At 43.5% G+C, this 18,120-nt stretch overlaps 2 protein-coding genes across 5 annotated transcripts in view; one reads left to right on the forward strand and one right to left on the reverse strand.

The window, feature by feature from the left end:
• ANKRD6 (ankyrin repeat domain 6) overlaps positions 1-12,398 on the forward strand; it is a 133,041-nt gene extending 120,643 nt beyond the window's left edge. For both annotated transcript variants that reach the window (XM_011941932.1, XM_011941930.1), the window contains 7 exons: positions 669-773; positions 2,129-2,263; positions 2,588-2,773; positions 3,236-3,388; positions 6,258-6,371; positions 7,780-7,906; positions 9,099-12,398. In XM_011941932.1, coding sequence (XP_011797322.1) covers positions 669-773; positions 2,129-2,263; positions 2,588-2,773; positions 3,236-3,388; positions 6,258-6,371; positions 7,780-7,906; positions 9,099-9,670 — 1,392 coding nt within the window. In that variant the 3' untranslated portion in view covers positions 9,671-12,398. The remainder of the gene's footprint in view (positions 1-668; positions 774-2,128; positions 2,264-2,587; positions 2,774-3,235; positions 3,389-6,257; positions 6,372-7,779; positions 7,907-9,098) is intronic.
• The window catches only part of LYRM2 (LYR motif containing 2), a 39,352-nt gene that overhangs the window by 20,216 nt on the left and 1,016 nt on the right, over positions 1-18,120 (reverse strand). Inside the window, exons 2-3 of one of the 3 annotated variants that reach the window (XR_001001759.1) lie at positions 17,572-17,712; positions 469-695 (exon numbers count right to left, since the gene is read on the reverse strand). Coding sequence is in view for 2 of the 3 variants with exons in the window: in XM_011941928.1 (XP_011797318.1) it covers positions 17,126-17,206; positions 17,572-17,712 (222 nt within the window). In the remaining variant the exon portion in view is untranslated. Of the gene's footprint in view, positions 1-154; positions 696-16,557; positions 17,207-17,554; positions 17,713-18,120 lie in introns of those variants that run through there. The other 2 variants (XM_011941929.1, XM_011941928.1) reach the window with 2 other exon arrangements.

The raw sequence follows: 18,120 nt of genomic DNA on the forward strand, positions 1-18,120 counted from the left end.
AGAGTGGTGTGAACCCAGGAGGTGGAGCTTGCAGTGAGCCGAGATCACACCACTGCACTCCAGCCTGGGCGACAGAGCAAGACTGTCACTCTGCACTATAAGAGGCAGAGTAAATGCTGCTTTTGGGGGAAGAGATCCCTGTCCCGTGGTTGTTACTATGGCTCATAGATACATCTTAATGATAGTTTGAATCAAATTGATGTGACTTGGACACAGTTTGGCCAAGGGAACATCTGGGCTAGCTCAGGTCCGGTGTACCAAGATGGAGAGAGAGACTGTGCCTCGCACGGGGCTGCTCTGCTGCGTCTCACAACTCCGGGAGACGCCATCCATATCCTAGTTTATGTGAATGGCGCTCCCTGGAGCACAGCCTCTGTGCGGGTATTGGAAGTCCCGGCCTGGCATCAGTGTCTATAGATATTATCATCATAGACTTTGAGCTTCTTGAGGTCAGGGGTAGTATCCTACCTGTCTCTGCGTCCCTGTAGTGCCCAGGACAAGACCTAGGAAGTTGGTAGGTGGTCAGAGGGGCTTGCTTGATGTGCGCACCTGCTCTCACCCTCTAGGCTGTAAATTCCGTTAGGTCAGAGCCCCGGTTCCAAGGCGAATTCTCTCACACGGATGCTGCGCACACCAGTGGTTGTAACAATGCCGTTTGCCTCCTTCAGGTCTTGCGCTTCAGTCGTGGGCGAAGCCTGAGGAAAAAGAGAGAGAGGCTCAAGGAAGAGAGGAGAGCCCAGTCTGTGCCAAGAGATGAGGTGGCCCAAAGCAAGGTGGGGGGCAGTCCTCCCGCCATCCCCACATCCGCCTGTGCTCAGAGGGTGGGAAACTATCTCCCTGCTTCAGCCAGGTTCACCTGGTGGCTGCCAGGCCCTCTCTGCCTCTCCTCCTTGCTGGAGCTCTTCAAACTGTTGCCAGTCTTTTTCTCTTTGGCTTCACATCCTCCATTCCCCAAGGTTTCAGACCATGTGCCTCCGTGTGTGCTGCCCATTACCCATCCAGTATGCATTGGGGCACACTTACCAGCCCAGGTCTCTGTGGCCTTTGCCCATGCCCTGTGGGCAGTACTGCTTCTCTAACACCGTGTCCAGATTGTGTAGGACAGTGGCTCTCAAAATGTGGTGTCCAGTGTGTCACCTGGGACCTTATTAGAAATGATAATTCTTGGGCCTCACCTCAAACCCACGGGATCAGAAACTCGGGTGGGGCCCAGCAATCTGTGTTGGAATAAGCCCTCCAGGGGACTCTCATGTGGACTAACATTTGAGAGCCACTGGTATAGGCCACTTCCATTTAGGGAAGGGACCAAGGCTATGCTAGCCTGTATGGCTCCCTTATATGAATTAGAAAATATGCCCCCCAGGCAGACCCACTGTGCACAGGGCACGCATGGTGAGCAGAGCCTGAGCTGATTTCAACTCCTGTTGCCCCACACCTCCACCTCAGCTAGGTGCCCTTGTGCCTTGTAGCCCTGGAATAAACCATGCCTTTGAGTTCAATCAGGAGGAAGAAGTCTGGGATATAGAGACAGCTTTTGGCACAGAAAATGTTATCACCAAGTGCTTGCTCTTCTCTCTGCTATTTCAGAATCCTCTCATCAGTTTCCAGGGTTAAGGCATCACCACTCTGATTAACTTCCTAGGTGTGAATTGTACATATTCAGTTGTGAACATTCTCACAAGGACCAGAAATACGATATTTTTTCATTTCAAGGATTCTTACTCTTTGCCATGAATTTTGTTGGTGGGGTGGGGGGTGGGGGGCGGCATCCAAGGTCAAAGAATGAGTGAGTTATGTTTTGTTGAAATGTAAACGACCAAAAATCTCGAATGTTGAGGTGCTTTGTGTTGGGTAGGTTCCTGGTGTTCTACAGCATTGAATTAGACCCAGGAATATATTTAGCTTCGGACCTAATGAATACAGTAAAAGCCAAATGTTCAACCAACCAGAAAAAACATTCTATGTTAAGACCACCAAGCAGTGTTTCCTGTGTCTGACATCTATGTCGTCTGCAAAGGTTCCCGTGGGTCCCTTACTATATGGTATCTTGCTAAGAAAATTTGACCCTATTAGTGAAAAAGGCCAAGGAAGCAAACACAATGGGTCTCTGGGCTTTTTCCTACCGTAGGGCAGTGTCTCAGCAGGAGACACCCCCAGCAGTGAACAGGCTGTGGCCAGAAAAGAAGCAGCCAGAGAAGAGTTCCTGTCAGCCTCCCCAGAGCCCAGAGCAAAGGATGACAGGAGGAGAAAGTCAAGGCCCAAGGTCAGGAGACACAGCAGCCCAGGGGGTGGCTGGGAGGCAGGGTGGCAAGGGTCCTGGCAGAGTGTCATGCCCGTCAGCTAAAAAGTCTCCTCACTTGGCTGGCTGGTTTGGAGCCAGAGCACAGAAATTAAATCTGGTTAACATCAGACACAAGGTGAATGTGCTGATATATTTCTTTTTGACATATGTGGCTTGGAGTAGAACACCATGAGGTGAAACAAAGTGGGGCTCTTTGCCCAAATGGGGTGACATGGGTGCCACTGACTGGTGTCAGTCTTGCAAAGGTCAAAGCATTCAGGGGTGTTGTCTCTTCCTCTCCCACAGGTATCAGCATTTTCTGACCCCACCCCACCAGCCGACCAACAGCCTGGACACCAGAAGAACCTGCATGCTCATAATCACCCTAAAAAGAGGAACAGGCATCGGTGTTCATCCCCGCCCCCACCCCATGAGTTCAGGGCATACCAGCTCTACACACTGTACCGGGGCAAGGATGGGAAGGTGATGCAGGTACCTGCTAAGCACTGTCAGGAGAAGGGAACATAGGCCTTCAGCAAGGGTTTTTGTTTCACGGCATTCCCGGGGGCTGATAGCCACTTTAGGCATTGACTTTGTTAAGCACAAGCTTTGAAGGTAAGCCAGATGGCCTCCCCACCGGCACGGTGCAGATCCACTCCTGCTGCTAAGGCCAAGGCAGACAGAGGTGTGTGTGTAGCTGCAGAGCTTGATGCACCATCCTCAGGTGACTAGGTATCTTGAGGCCCCAGGGTATATAAAAGCACCTGAGGAGAGGGACCATATCTTACCCTCTGAATCTTCTTCCCCAAAGCTTCGCCTATAAGATGTTCCAAAGTTATGACGAGGATGAGCCTATCTCTTCCATCATCTCTATCCTCTGGTGTACTGCCTGGCACACGGTGGGTGCTCAAAACATACTTGTTGAAGGAACGAACTTTTTTGTTTCTCTCTTAGGCACCAATAAATGGTTGTCGATGTGAACCTCTGATCAACAAGCTGGAGAATCAGTTGGAGGCTACTGTGGAGGAGATAAAAGCAGAGCTGGGATCGGTTCAGGACAAAATGAATACAAAGCTGGGGCAGATGGAGAATAAGGCCCAGCACCAAGTATGTCCTGAGGCCCAGCTTCCTAACTGCAAAGTGTTCTGGCGGAACATGAACTCAGGAGCCGACTTTGACTTCAGCACACCCTTCTACCCTGGGATGTCCAAATGGGCTGTCAGGGAAGAGGCCTGCTTCTGCTTATGTGATTTTGTTAAAGCACATTTAGTTCAGCTTTTTAAAGAACATGTTTAAATTGCTTCTTCTTATAAAAATAAGATAGCCCCATTACAGAGCATTTTTAGAAATATGAAAATTAGGAAAATAAATCACCTATAAGCCCACTGTGCCAAAAAGCACTATTAATATTTGGGTTTAGGCTGGGAATGATGGCTCACATCTGTCATCCCAGCACTTTGGGAAGCCAATGTGGGCAGGTCACTTGAGGTCAGGAGTTCGAAACCAGCCTGGCCAACATGGTGAAACCCTGCCTCTTCTAAAAATACAAAAATTAGCCTGGTGTGGTGGTGCACGCCTGTAATCTCAGCTACTTGGGAGGCTGAGGCACAAGAATTGCTTGAACCTGGGAGGCGGAGGTTGCAGTGAGCAGAGATCGTGCCACTGCACCCCAGCCTGGGCGACAGAGTGAGACTCTATCTGGGAAAAAAAAAAAAAAATTGGGGTTTATCTTCTTTAAGTCTTTTTCTATGTTAGTCTTTCTATTTGTCAATTTTTGCTACACTCCTTTCCCACTGCATACAAAATTAGAATAATTATGTTTTTTTCTTTTCCCAACTTTTTATTTTAAAAGTTTTCAAACATACAGAAAAGTTCACAGAATAATGGAATGAATGCTTGCATATAATCCCTGCAGTCAGCCAGTTAATATGTTGCTACATTTGCCTTATCTCTCTGACACATATTTTTTTTAATTCTTGAACTATTTCAGATTTAGTTGCAGACTGTCCTGACGGGGCATCTCGAAATATTTCAGAATGTTTAGAATAAGAATAACACTTTCAACTTCATAACAATATTGCTTTCACACCTGAGAAAATGTTATCCAGTCCATATTCAGATTTTCTCGGTTTTCCTAAAATAATATTTGTTACAGTTTTTCTTTTTTGAGATGGGGTCTGCCTTCATCACCCAGGCTAGAGTGCAGTGTGGCAATCTCAGCTCACTACAGCCTCTACCTTGTGGGTTCAAGTGATTCTACCACCTCAGCCTGCTGAGTAGCTGGGACTAAGGCGGACACCACCATAGCCGCCCAATTTTTGTTATTTTCTTGGTAGAGATGGGGTTTCACCACGTTGGCTAGGCTGGTGTCAAACTCCTGGGCTCCAGTGACGTGCCTACCTCGGCCTCCTAAAGTGCTGGGATTTTAGACTTGATCCACCATGCCCTGCCTATTTTTTTTTTTTTTTTAAGTTTTTGCCAAATTGATTAAGGACATCTTACTGTTTACGTTTTATTTCCCTGTTTACTGGTAAGATTAAATGTTTTTAAGGCTTATTTGCTATCTGTATTTTATAGAAAGGCCATTTAAAAAATATTTTGTTAGGGCAATAGTAGATTAGTGCAGACTGTTTGTGTATAAAAACCCTACTTGGCCTAGCCTAAGCTGAAGGAGGAATGAGAGAGGGCCTCGCTTCAGTTCAAGGGAGTGACAGATTGGGGTATAGAATCTTCGTCCTCCTTCCAAATCGCTGAGAAAGGACCCTGGCCCCCTTGGGTCAGATGCTCATACCTGAGCCAGTCAGTGTGACCTGTGAACAAAGCAATGTTTACCTATGGCTGCTCTTGAGAACAGCCACCTGGAGGAAGAGGTTAAGGGAGTGGGGAGAGTAGGCCAATCCTAGAAAGCAGGAGGAGCACAGTACACAGGAAAACATGGACTGAAGAGGAAAACAGAAGGTGCCCACCACGTCTCCAGAACTGATGTTTCTTTTAATGTTTTGAACATCTGGGTGTGGAATGCCACACGTGTTCCTGACAGGAGGGGAGCTCACCAGTGGGCCTTCGCGGATTGGCTCTTCCTAACAGTAGTTCTTTCATTCTTTGGTCCTTGTCAAAGCAGTGAAAGGTTGGCCCTCCTAGGTGTGGGGGTCCCACAGGAAATGCCAAGATGAAGGGGACTTCAGAAGGAAATGTGATTAAAAAGTGAGAACTGCTTGTTCTCTGAAGCAATCCTTTAAGTTCCTTCTACACACTTCTTACATACTTTAACTACTTCCAATGAAGCACTAAAAATATTTGCTCACTGGAACAGCTGGATAAAAGCTCATTTGACTGCCTTGTAGGCAACCACTAACATTTTTTAAAGTGGGGGTTGGGCAAGAGAAAATCTCCATACTTTGAGTTGTAGTTTTGCCTTACAGTAGTCTGGGAAATAATGTTTTAAGGCCTACAAGGCCTGCATGGGCTCAGGTTGTGGATTTACTAGATATTCAGAGTTTCTTTTTTTTTTTTTTTCCTGACTCACTGCAAACTCTGCCTTCCAGGTTCAAATGATTCTCCTGCCTCAGCCTCCCAAGTAGCTGGGACTACAGGCATGTGCCACCACACCCAGCTAATTTTTGTATTTTTAGTAGAGACGGGGTTTCGCCATGTTGGCCAGGCTGGTCTCAAACTCCTGACCTCAGGTGGTGGGAGTATGACCCACCATGCCTGGCCTGTATATTCATAGTCTTTATACCTCTTAAACTTTAACAAATGAGATTTTTTTAAAAAAAGAAACATTGGCCTCATAGAAGCATGCTCAAGAATTCTGAAAAAGTTCCATGAGTCCTATATGCAAATGGAATCGGATAAGGGTTGAAGTTTGCGTACAAGAGCTCCTACTTGGTTCCCCAAGCCCCTCTGCAGGAGCTGAGAAACCAGGGCTCACCCTGAGATCATCTCAGTCTTGCACTCTGCTCCCCTTGGCTCCTAGATGCGTGTTTTGGACAAGCTGATGGTTGAGCGACTCTCTGCAGAGAGGACGGAGTGCCTGAACCGCCTGCAACAGCACTCAGACGCGGAGAAGCACGAAGGGGAGAAACGGCAGGTAGGAACCAGCATCTACCAGTCCTTGTGATTTACCACACAGGCCCACTGAGCTCAGGCAGGCCTGCCACTGAAAACTCGGAGGCTGAGATTCCCTAAGAGCTTTTGCATTATGTAGTGTATCATTTTTATAATACTGAAATGAGGTTAATAGAAAATAACCTGTAGTTCTGTTTATGTCCATGGCTGAATGTGCTGGCCACAGATGAAGACCGAACATGCTGGGGAAGATACCATTTCTGTCCCGAACTCATTCCATGTATTGTTTATTTGTTAGGCCATTACAGTTTTAGAACAAGACATAGTTTCTACCCTCAGGGAGTTTACTGTCTCACCAAGATAATAGACATGGAACGAGTACAGTGGGTGTGTGAGAACTCAGGCTTTGTAAGCAACCAGAAGTACTTGGTTTGGAAGATTTGGGTGGTTTCGGGTGGTTGAGTTTAAGGTGGCTCTAAGTCACTTAATGAAGATTGTAGATAGCTCTGCTTGGGTGCCTGCTGTGGCCTATAGGAGAGTGGCTCAGTCTGTCTGTGTTGCTATAAAGGAGTACCCGAGGCTGGGTAATATACAAAGAAGAGAGTTCTTTGGCTTATGGTTCTGCAGGCTGTACAAGAAGCATGGTGCCAGCATCTGCATCTGGTGAGGGCCTCAGGAAGCTTCCACTCATGGTAGAAGGTAAAGGGGAGCTGGTGTGCACAGATCACTTAGCAAGACAAGAGGCAAGAGAGACAGGAGGGAGGTGCCAGGCTCTTTTAAGCAACTAGCTCTTTCAGAAAGTAATAGAGTGGCCAGGCGCTCATGCCTGTAATTCCAGCACTTTGGGAGGCCAAGGTGGGCGGATCATGAGGTCAGGAGATTGAGACCATCCTGGCGAACACGGTGAAACCCCACCTCTACTAAAGATACAAAAAAACTAGCTGGGCGTGGTGGCAGGCGCCTGTAGTCCCAGCTACTTGGGAGGCTGAGGCAGGAGAATGGTATGAACCCAGGAGGCGGAGCTTGCAGTGAGCCAAGATTCTGCCACTGCACTCCAGCCTGAGCGACAGAGCGAGACTCCGTCTCAAAAAAATAAAAAAAAAAATAGAAAATAAACTAACAGAGCAAGAACTCACTAACTGTGAGGATGGTACCAAGCCAGTCATGAGGCATACACCTCCTTGACCCAAACACCTCCCATGAGGCCCCACCTCCAGCACTGGGGATCAAATTTCAACATGAGATTTGGAGGGCTCAAATATCCAAACCATAGCAGTGGGCAAGCCATAACTTTTGGGTTAGATGGTGTCCTCAACTGTTATAACTGAAAAGTCCATCCTTGATGCTTTAATTCATAAACCATGTATCAAATTCACTTGATTCTTCTGTTACTTATTTGTGGGTTTTTTGTTTGTTTGTTTGTTTTTTAGATCTCCTTGGTGGATGAATTAAAAACTTGGTGCATGTTAAAGATTCAGAATCTGGAGCAGAAGCTTTCTGGAGATTCTAGGGCTTGCAGAGCTAAATCCACACCATCTACTTGCGAGTCCTCTACAGGTAACCCCCATACAGAGAGCCCTTTGATCCAAAAGGAACACGACCAGCAGCTCCTGTTCTCTCCGCACTGAAAGGCAGAGTCCGTATGATGCGGCTGCGGGAAACACTGGATGGTCGAGCGCATCCTGTAGGGGCAAGGACTATATTTGCTTATAACCGTATACTCAGTGGCTATATAGTAATGAAGCACTCATTTATGTGCTCAAACTTATTTGAATAAAGGAATGAAAGAATTGTTGATTGGTGATAACATTGCTTTGAGTACAGTGTTGATGGTATCAGAGTGGACCCCAAAGATGAGAGGTGATGAAGAGCCATCAGTCTCCTCAGCAGGGCTCTTCCTCCCTTGCCTTTTGTGCCTTTAAACTCTTTCTTCTCTTTGATCTACCTTTTGCTTTTGTCCAACTATGCAAATCCTCATTAAACAGTAGTTCTTACATTGAACTTGCCCCTGGTGCTAGATAGGAATTGCTGCAAGCAAACCATCTTTACATTAGCCACAGTGATTATACTCAATAATGACAATTTTGAGGACATGCAGAGCCTGGGTAACTAGGCCTCAGTGGGGGATTTTGATGTAAGTGTTTTGTGTTACCACAGGCCATCTCTGGAGCTGTTTTCATCTTTGTGCCAACAACATGGGGAAACATCCCAGGAAAATGTTTTATGCTAGGACTACTCTTGGAGCTTGTCCTGGAGCTCTGGGTGTGGAAAATGGGGCCTCCTTTCCTAACTGGAGCTTGGGTCAAGCAATTAGTACACTGGTAGGGAATAGGCCCAGACATTAGAGAATGGAAATACATATTCTCATAGATAAATGTCCAAATCTGCTTTGAGACACTTGGTGAGCGGCATGATCCTCAGGCATCAGGAAACAGGACCAGAGCCTTCTCAGGTAGATTGAGGCAGGCTGAAGGAAAAGCTAGCAACTTTTTTGGCCTAAATGGTACCAGTGTGGCTAACACAGAATCCATGAAAGCTCTGACAAGCCACAGTGATCATCAGAGGAGACAAAGTGGGAGGGAGGAACAGAAAGGTGAGAAAAGGCTCAGAGGAGACATTACACATGGTGTGTGGTGATGGAGAAGACTGGTGATTTGCAGGATCCTTAAGACTCTCAAATACCGACCCACAGCCATATGACTGTGTGAATGTGGATTTGCCCTCATGTTTGTTTTCCTTCTGAAACCAGGTGTGGATCAATCAGTGGTGACTGCAGGTCCAGCAGCAGCTTCTGACAGCTCCCCTCCAGTGGTTAGGCCCAAAGAAAAGGCCCTCAACTCCACTGCTACCCAGAGACTCCAGCAGGAGCTGTCCTCTTCTGACTGTACAGGCTCCCGACTGAGGAACGTCAAGGTCCAGACAGCCTTGCTACCCATGAATGAGGCAGCCAGATCTGATCACCAGTCTGGGCCCTGCGTCAACAGAAGCACTCAAACTAAGAAGTCGGGGAAGAGTGGGCCAACAAGGCATCGCTCCCAGCAACCCACAGCCAGCGGCACCTGTGGGCAGCCGCCACCAGCAGCAGGCGGCGAGCAGACTGGCCCTCACATTCGGGACACCTCCCAAGCTCTGGAGCTTACCCAGTATTTTTTTGAGGCTGTTTCTACCCAGATGGAAAAGTGGTATGAAAGGAAGATTGAAGAAGCACAAAGCCAAGCCAATCAGAAAGCCCAGCAAGACAAGGCTACATTGAAGGAACACATTAAAAGTTTAGAAGAGGAACTTGCCAAACTAAGGACTAGGGTGCAGAAGGAAAATTAGCACCAATAAAGAGGAAACACGAAAGGATTCTTGAAGATTTCCAGTTTTGCAACTGCATAACAGCTATGCCCAAGGAGTCATCTATTGTATATATTGCAGACTGGCCTTTTTTTAAAAAAATCACTAATTCTACAATGTGCCAGGTGCATGTTTCCTATGCCCGGAAGTTATGAAGACCTCAACAATTAAACTGAAACCAGGGGAAGCTTGCTTAGTTTTGGGTTTCATTATAAACTCCTAGCCTTAGTCCAGGTTAATCTGAAGTTTGAAAGCTCAGATTAAGCAAGCCATGCCAAGAAACTGGATGATGTGTAAGCCTAGACTCTAAAATTCAAGATGTGTGAAATAATATAAGTCAAAAGCAAGAAAAACTTAATCCCGTCTGAACTCAAGTAGTCATTCATAGAAATTTGAACACACCTGCTGTGCCTAGACAAGTGTCTTTCTGTAAGAGAGCTGTAACTCTTGAGATGTGCTAAATAAACCCTCTTTCTCAAATTTGTAATTCTCCAACTGTTGACATTTTAATCCATGAAAAGTTATTAGATTTTTGAGGAGAAATATTTTCATGATGTCACAAGATCCAATATATCTTATGATAAAATTTATTGAAAAGTCAGTTTATTTAGATAATGAATAATTGGCTAACAGCTCTGGAAACAATGAGATCAAATGAGAAAGATTCAAATTGTTTGATATTTTCTGTATTTTCAGTCAAAAAATCAGTTATAGTGATTTTAAAGCAGATTAATGGAAAAAACATTCATGTAACAATTACCTGAAGATTTATAACCTATTCCTAATCAAACCTAATTATATCAGAATACCTTTCTGAATTTGAGATTATTGCTCTACATTTTATAAAGTATAAGGCTATTTTTGAAAGTATTTCATTTTGAATTGTCATTAAAGAACCTCAAAAGCTTTCTACTGCTTTGCAGTGACTATGTCAAGGCAAAATATTCAATAACTCAACTTAGGCCCCACTGTTCCCCAGCTTCATGGAGGCCTGAAGACTTGACTTTGCTCCATAATGAAATATAAACGCAGAAACAAAGTTGTAAAAGGAGCTTGGATGTGTGGAAACTTTGGACCAGCTTCTTGTCCTTTGGAATATGGGATTTATATTCATCTCCTCAATATCCCATGTATGCATAGAAACTTCAATTCTATTTCTATAGACACAGGAACCTAGTGACTATTGAATGTAATTGTGAATACAATGCTGCTCATTGAGCCAAAGAGAAGAAATGACTTATTAACATGGGGACACCAAGAAAAACAAAGTATGCTTTTATTCCCTTTGTCAAGCTCACAGTTTTGGGTTTTTTGTTTTTTTTTTTAATAATGACAATCCATAGATATAGACATTCCTAAAAGAAAAAAAATATAATTGAGTACATACATGTCACTGTTACAGACCTGAATATGGAATGAATTTGGTGTTTTTGTTTGATTTTGTTGAGATAGGGTCTTGCTCTGTCACCCAGACTGGAGTGCAGTGGCATGATCACACCTTACTGCAGCCTTGGCCTCTCAGGCTCAAGCGATCCTCCTGCCTCAACCTCGCAAGTAGCTGGGACTACAGGCATGTGCCACCAGTCCCGGTTAATTTTTTGTAGATATGGGGTCTCAACATATTGCCCAGGCTGAATTTGATGTTCTTTCAAGTTGATTTTCTTGTGTTTGAGAGCTTGTCTTGTTCTCAACTACTACGCAGGTAGACAGTCTTTCCCCAGAGACTCACTAGATTGCAATATAGAGGCACTTTCTCATTTCCCTATTGTTCCTAATACAGAATTGTAGAGCTGGAGAGTACCTTCAGTTTTCTAAATCTATTCTCAAACAGGATATCACTAACCTCTTTAGAATCATTCCTCAGTATACATCAATTTATTGAGAACTGCCTAATACTCAAAAGAAATGAAATACTGAGTTCAGTAAGCTGTGTTCCAAGCCGCAATTATTTTCACTTACCAAAATATCTCCTGTTACCTCAAGGTATCCTTGTTGACGAATGCTGAAAACTAAATTTTAAGTATAAAGTCTAGACCATAGAGTGCTTTGGTGGGAGTATTTTGATTATATACCTCCTGCCCATCAGAAGCAGGCAGCTAATATTGTGAAATGAGTATTTTTGTCAAAAGTCACAGGGAAGAGACTACAGAAGAATGAGAAAGGTCAAATGGACCTAGTGTGGGCTGACTACATGGATCTTGTCTCTTGGAGGTCTGTTGTAGAAGAGAAAACACATAGAGGTGAAGACACAGAACATGCTCAGTCAGCATCCTTACCCAGAGATGGCAACATCTATTAAGACCGATGCAATACCTTTTCATCTTCAACAAATGTTGTTTCGTCTGTTTTTGATCCTTGGCATTGTCAAAAACTTAACTGCAGGTCCAGTGTATATTTTTCCTTATTTTTCCCTTTTAGCTATCTGCTAAAATGAGTAAATGCCACAACTGTACTTTTCCAAAGAAACAGAACTATTGACAATTTATAGCCTGTCATGCAGGTCATGTTTCAAATCAAGGCTGAAATTTTCAACAGCTATGGGAAAAATTAATGTAAAACAGAAACATTGTACAATATTAGTATTTTTTAAAAGAAATTGTTAGTGCATTATTGAGTATACTAAATATCTGTGAAAGATTAAATGTATTAGTTCTAATCTTACTTTTGATTTCGGGAGCCCAAAATAAAGGAAGTGTTGTTTTCACGGTTATGCCTTGTTTGTGGAGTCACGTGTTGATATACTTGAGGCATATTATGTCTTCTAATTAATATTTTTATCACCTTGAGTTTGTGCCTCTTCCAAGCATTAAACTTTAAGATACTATGGATCTTAAATTCCTTATTAAAAAAAAGAAAGTGTGAATACTTTGTTTAGCTTACGTTTTAATTTATTGTGGTTGACCACATTTTATGGCTCCTCAGTGCCTTCACCCAGCTACACGTTACCTTGTATCTATAAAAGTGTAAATTAGAGTAAATACATTGGCTGTAAAGTCGCGATCAGTTGCTCTCCACCAAAAGCAAAACAAAACTGCTGAAATGTGGCAAGGTTTCTCAGTGCAAGCTTAAATGTTTAAACTGTTGACCATTTGGAAAATACTGGACAAAGGGGAAGGACAAAACATCATTTTTGCAGTAAAGGTTATGCAAGGCAAGGCGTTATACTTTTTGACTGTTATTCTTAAAAGTTAAATGCATTTCTTCTTTGAAGTGTGGATTATAAAAGTCAATCAAAGACAAAACCAGTTTGAAAAACGTTTCATATTCTACAATACCTTTTATGAATAAGAGTACAATATACATTTTTTATTTGTAATTTTATTTAAGGAGAAATACTCTTTCCCTTTGATATGACTACATTTTATAAACATCAAGGAATACGTTCTGCTGTCTGCAATTTTAGAAAGTCATTCCATTCTGGGTGACAGAATGAAGTAAGGCTGTCTCTTTAAAAACAACTCACACCTGTAATCCTAGCACTTTGGGCACCCAGGCAGGTGGATTGCTTGAGCCCGAGTTTGACACTAGCCTGGCAGCAAAGTGAGATTCCCCTTCCTCTCTACGAAAAGTAAAAAAATTAGCTGGTCATGGTGGCACATGCCTGTGGTCCCAGCTACATGAAAGTCTGAAGCAGGTGGATCTCTTGAGCCCGAGAGCTCAAGGTTGCAGTGAACCATGTTCATGCCACTCTCCAGCTTGTGCAACAGAGACCATCTCAAAAAAGTCATCTGTGTGTTTCTTGCAGGCACATTTATGACAATGTACCATGAATTTAAAATTTCTAACTTGATGGCACATTTTTACTTTTTTTTGAGACATAGTCTCACTCTGTCACCCAGGCTGGAGTGCAGTGGTGTGATCTCTCTCGGCTCACTGCAACCTCTGCCTCCCGGGTTCAAGATGAGGCAGCCCTCCTGAGTAGCTGAAATGACAGGCGTGTACCACCAGGCTAGGCTAGCTAGTGGCCTAGCTAGTCTTGAACGCCTGACCTCAAGTGATCCACCCACCTCAGCCTCCCAAATTGCTGTGATCACAGGCGTGAGCCACCACGCCAGGCCCTGATGGCACATTTTAAAAGGGGGGAATGACATAGGGGCAATTAATACTTATATAACAAATAGCTTTAGCCACTTCTTCAGCTACAAAGCTCTGTACTTAAAACTTTTTTACTATAAAAGGATCAATTTATTGTGGTTCAAATACATAAACTGACATTCAAACATCTTACACTTTAGGAACAAAAGTTTAACATTTAAACAAAGTAACAGTTTTCAGGAAACATCCAGAAAGCAGTTTGTCTAATCCAGAGTACTGACAAAGATTGCTTCATGATAAAGTGTGTTTCACCAGCAGTTTTGTTTTTTTTTTTCATTCCTCCATAAAAATCACTGGCAGTTTGATTCAGACCAACTTCATAATGATTGTGGCTCCATACCTTAGAAGAAACTGCTAAATAAATACCTTAGGTTAACCAACAAGATTGGCCTATAATTCAGAGGGTATAAGCAAAGCATGTAAGTGAGGAAATTAAATTGTTCTTTAGAGATGATGTAAAAGCATGTCCATTGCAGTACTTTATGCCTCTGACAGATTATTCCATTTTCAGTGTCTTGCTTTTTCTGGGGGCGGGGAGGCGGGGGAGGAAGGGAGGGTCTTGCTCTGTTCCCAGGCTGAAGTGCAGTGATGTATTCATGGCTCACTGCAGCCTCAACCTCCTGTGCTAGATGCGATCCTCCCGCCTCCGCCTCCTGAGTAGCCTTGCCAGCTCATTTTTTAATGTTTTGTAGAGGCAGGGTCCCACTATGTTGCCCAGGCTGTTCTCAAACACCTGAGCTCAAGAGATCCTCCTGCCTCAGCCTCCCAAAGTGTGGATTACTTGCAGAAGCCACTGTGCCTGGCCTTACCTGCTTTAAAAAACAAACAGGCCGGGCGCGGTGGCTCAAGCCTGTAATCCCAGCACTTTGGGAGGCCGAGACGGGTGGATCACGAGGTCAGGAGATTGAGACCATCCTGGCTAACACGGTGAAACCCTGTCTCTACTAAAAAAATACAAAAAACTAGCCGGGCGAGGTGGCGGGCGCCTGTAGTCCCAGCTACTAGGGAGGCTGAGGCAGGAGAATGGCGTAAACCCGGGAGGCGGAGCTTGAAGTGAGCTGAGATCTGGCCACTGCACTCCAGTCCGGGCGACGGAGCGAGACTCCGTCTCAAACAAACAAACAAACAAACAAACAAAAAAACAGGTTTTCTTGGAGTCTGTGCTAGTTGTATCCTGCAAATGCAAACCACATAGGCTCTTCAATGAAAACCTTTCCATGCACACCACTGTTAGGAAAAGCATCATTAAATCTGACTTCTACACCCATAAAAGGATGATTCTGAGTTTCAAGATTTTAGATTTACTAGAGATAGCCTGTATTTATCAATCATGTCACACAAAAATATTTCCAAAGTGTTCTCTGTTCAGAAATGTCACAGATGCTTCTCCTATCAGATTATTTTGCAACAGGTTAAAACTTATCTACATAAAAACCTGAAAATTGGCACAGGTAAGCACTTTGAATTAGTAGATTACCCCCATGCAACAGTATTCAGAATTATTTTGTCTCGTGGGCCCTGAGGCTCTGGGAGGTAGAGGTGGACTCTGACAGTCCAGGTCACCAACATCCACATTTAGTTGATGCCTCTCCTCAGGCACAGTCCAGTACTGGATACCATTTATCATTCTGCAAAATGTTGTCTACATCTTTCAGGTGCTGGTCATTCTTAGATTAGTTTCTTAGCTGTTCTGTTGATGAACAGAAGACTTCAATTTTCAGGATGGATGATTCCAACATCTTCCACAAGCTTTCACTTTCACATCTTTCACTAAATTACTTGTTATAAATTTGGTCTCCTTCAAAAGTGCCCTGAAGTCAACTTTGGTTGTAATGTACTTGTCTCTAACGTATTCTTCAAATTCTTTTTTTCCTGTCATTGGAGAACTGCACCCAGAATCTTATTTTTACTACTTCCACGTGAATGTTAAGGTACTCACAGAGGTTTCATCCAGAAGTCTTCCCTCTTCTTTCTGGTAAGTGCTTCAATGTGCTCATTAAGCTTCTCTTTCTCTTCCAGCAAAGAGCTACATGCCCAGTGGTGAACTTTTTGATGAGTCCTCTACGAAACTATGACACATGTGAAGAATGTACCTGAACAACCCTCAGGGATAATGCAGGATTTTTCGGGAAAGTTCCAGGCTATCTCCTGGTGTCAGTATACTTTCAGTCCTACACCTCAGTTATTGTTTGTTTGTTTTTTTTTTTTAATAACAGCTTTGAGATACAACTCATTCCTTACATTTAAAATGTACAATTCAGTGGATTTGAGTGTATTCAGAGTTGTGCAGCCTACACCACAAGCTAACTGTAGGATATTTTCATCACCCTGAAAAGGAACCCTATACCCATTAGCAGTTACTCCATTCCATCTACAGCAAGCCTAGGCAACCACTAAGCTTCCTGCCTATTCTGGACATTTCGTATGAATGGAGTCATCATGTGATCTTTTGTGACTGGCTTCTTTCACTTAGCATCTTCAAGCTTTATCCATGTTTAGCATATATGTCATTTGTTTCTTTTTAGTACCAAATAATGGGTATGGGCATAGGAGTAGAATTGCTAAATCACACAGCAGCTGTTTCATGTTTTGAGGAACTGACAGTCTGTTTTCTGAAGTGGCTACACCATTTTACATTCATTCCCACCAGCAATATATGAGAGTTCTCTAATTTCTGTACATCTTCACCAACACTTACTATTATTTCTCTTTTTAATTACAGCCATTCTAGTGAATGTGAATCTCAGGATTTTTTTTTGTTTGTTTGTTTTTGGGAGAGTCTCATTCTGTCACACAGGCTGAAGTGCAGTGGCATGATCTCAGCTCACTGCAACCTGCACTTCCTGGGTTCAAGTGATTCTCCTCCCTCACCCTCCCAAGTAGCTGGGACTACAGGCATGCACCACCACGCCAGGCTAATTGTTGTATTTTTAGTAGAGATGAGGTTTCACCATGTTGGCCAGGCTGGTCTTGAACTCCTGACCTCAAGTGATCCACCTACCTTGGCCTCCTAAAGTACTGGGATTACAAGTGTGAGCCACTGCACCTGGCCTCCTAGTAGTTTTGATTTACACTTCCCTAATGATAGTGTCCAGCATCTACTGGCCATTTGTTAGTGGTTTTTTCTTTTTTAAAAAACTGCTGAGACATCCATAAACATTTTCAAAATGCAGGGTATGTTTTTCAGTGTTAAGACAACTGTTGGGATGTGTTTTCCTTTGCTCTCTATCACCAAATACTGTACATACAAATAGAAAGACTGGGCTTTGTGTTGTCCATTGTTAATCCTAAATGCAACGAAACACATGGAGACTTTGAAAATCCTTCAGAATAATGCTATAGTTAAGATTTGGCTAAAGCAAGTGATTTTTCTAACTCCTTGAGCTGCATGTTGCCTTGAGTAATCATCATCCGGATTGCATCCTGTAGAATAAAGTGAAATCTGGTTATTGTTTTACCTGGTTAAACAAGGTATAGCTATACCGTTTTATTTGTTAAAATCAACAACTAATACTACGTATTGGAACTGCTGCCTTTTAGAAAAGGCAAAAGATTTCCACATACATACATATAAAATGTACAACATAAAAGTCAAGTGATGATGAAGAGTGTAGATACAGTAATATTAAATTTTAAAATATCATTTAAAATCGGTAACATTACAAGCAATGATCAAGATATACCAACTCAGTGGCACTATATTCCAAGATGTCTGCTAAAGTTAAAAAAAAAATTCACTGATCAATAAAAAGGGTTAGGATCTGTCCTCACCATGATTTTGTTCTCACCTCTTCAGTGGCACTTTTGTTTCTTTTGAATTCTTCCCTTGCCCAATCCTTCAGGTATTTGCGATCAGAATCATTTGGAACTTGCCGAATTGCTTGCAAAATCCTTCTGTAGAGGAGAAGAACTTGTTGCCTTCTTATGAACTGTAAAAGGGAGGAGCAATAGCAATTACTTCTGCACAATCGCCAGCCTGAAAAGTTCTACTTGAGCAAACCAAGCTGCAACCAGAGTCCTCGTTGGTCAATTTTGAAAAAGGCACAGAAAAACTTTTTTTTTTTTTTTGGCCAGGTGCAGTGGCTCAGGCCTGTAATCCCAGCAGTTTCGAGACCGAGATGGGAGGATCACTTGAGCCCAGGAGGTCTAAGCTGAGGTAAGCCCTCATTGTGCCACTGCACTCAGCCTGCACGAAAGTGAGGCCCTGTCTCAAAAAGATGTTTTTTTTGTTTTGTTTTGTTTTTTTGAGACGGAGTCTGGCTCTGTCCCCCAGGCTGGAGTGCGGTGGCCGGATCTTAGCTCACTGCAAGCTCTGCCTCCCGGGTTCCCGCTATTCT

This window comes from Colobus angolensis, unplaced genomic scaffold, assembly GCF_000951035.1.
Source record: "Colobus angolensis palliatus isolate OR3802 unplaced genomic scaffold, Cang.pa_1.0 Scaffold203, whole genome shotgun sequence".
NCBI classification, from domain to species: Eukaryota; Metazoa; Chordata; class Mammalia; order Primates; family Cercopithecidae; genus Colobus; species Colobus angolensis.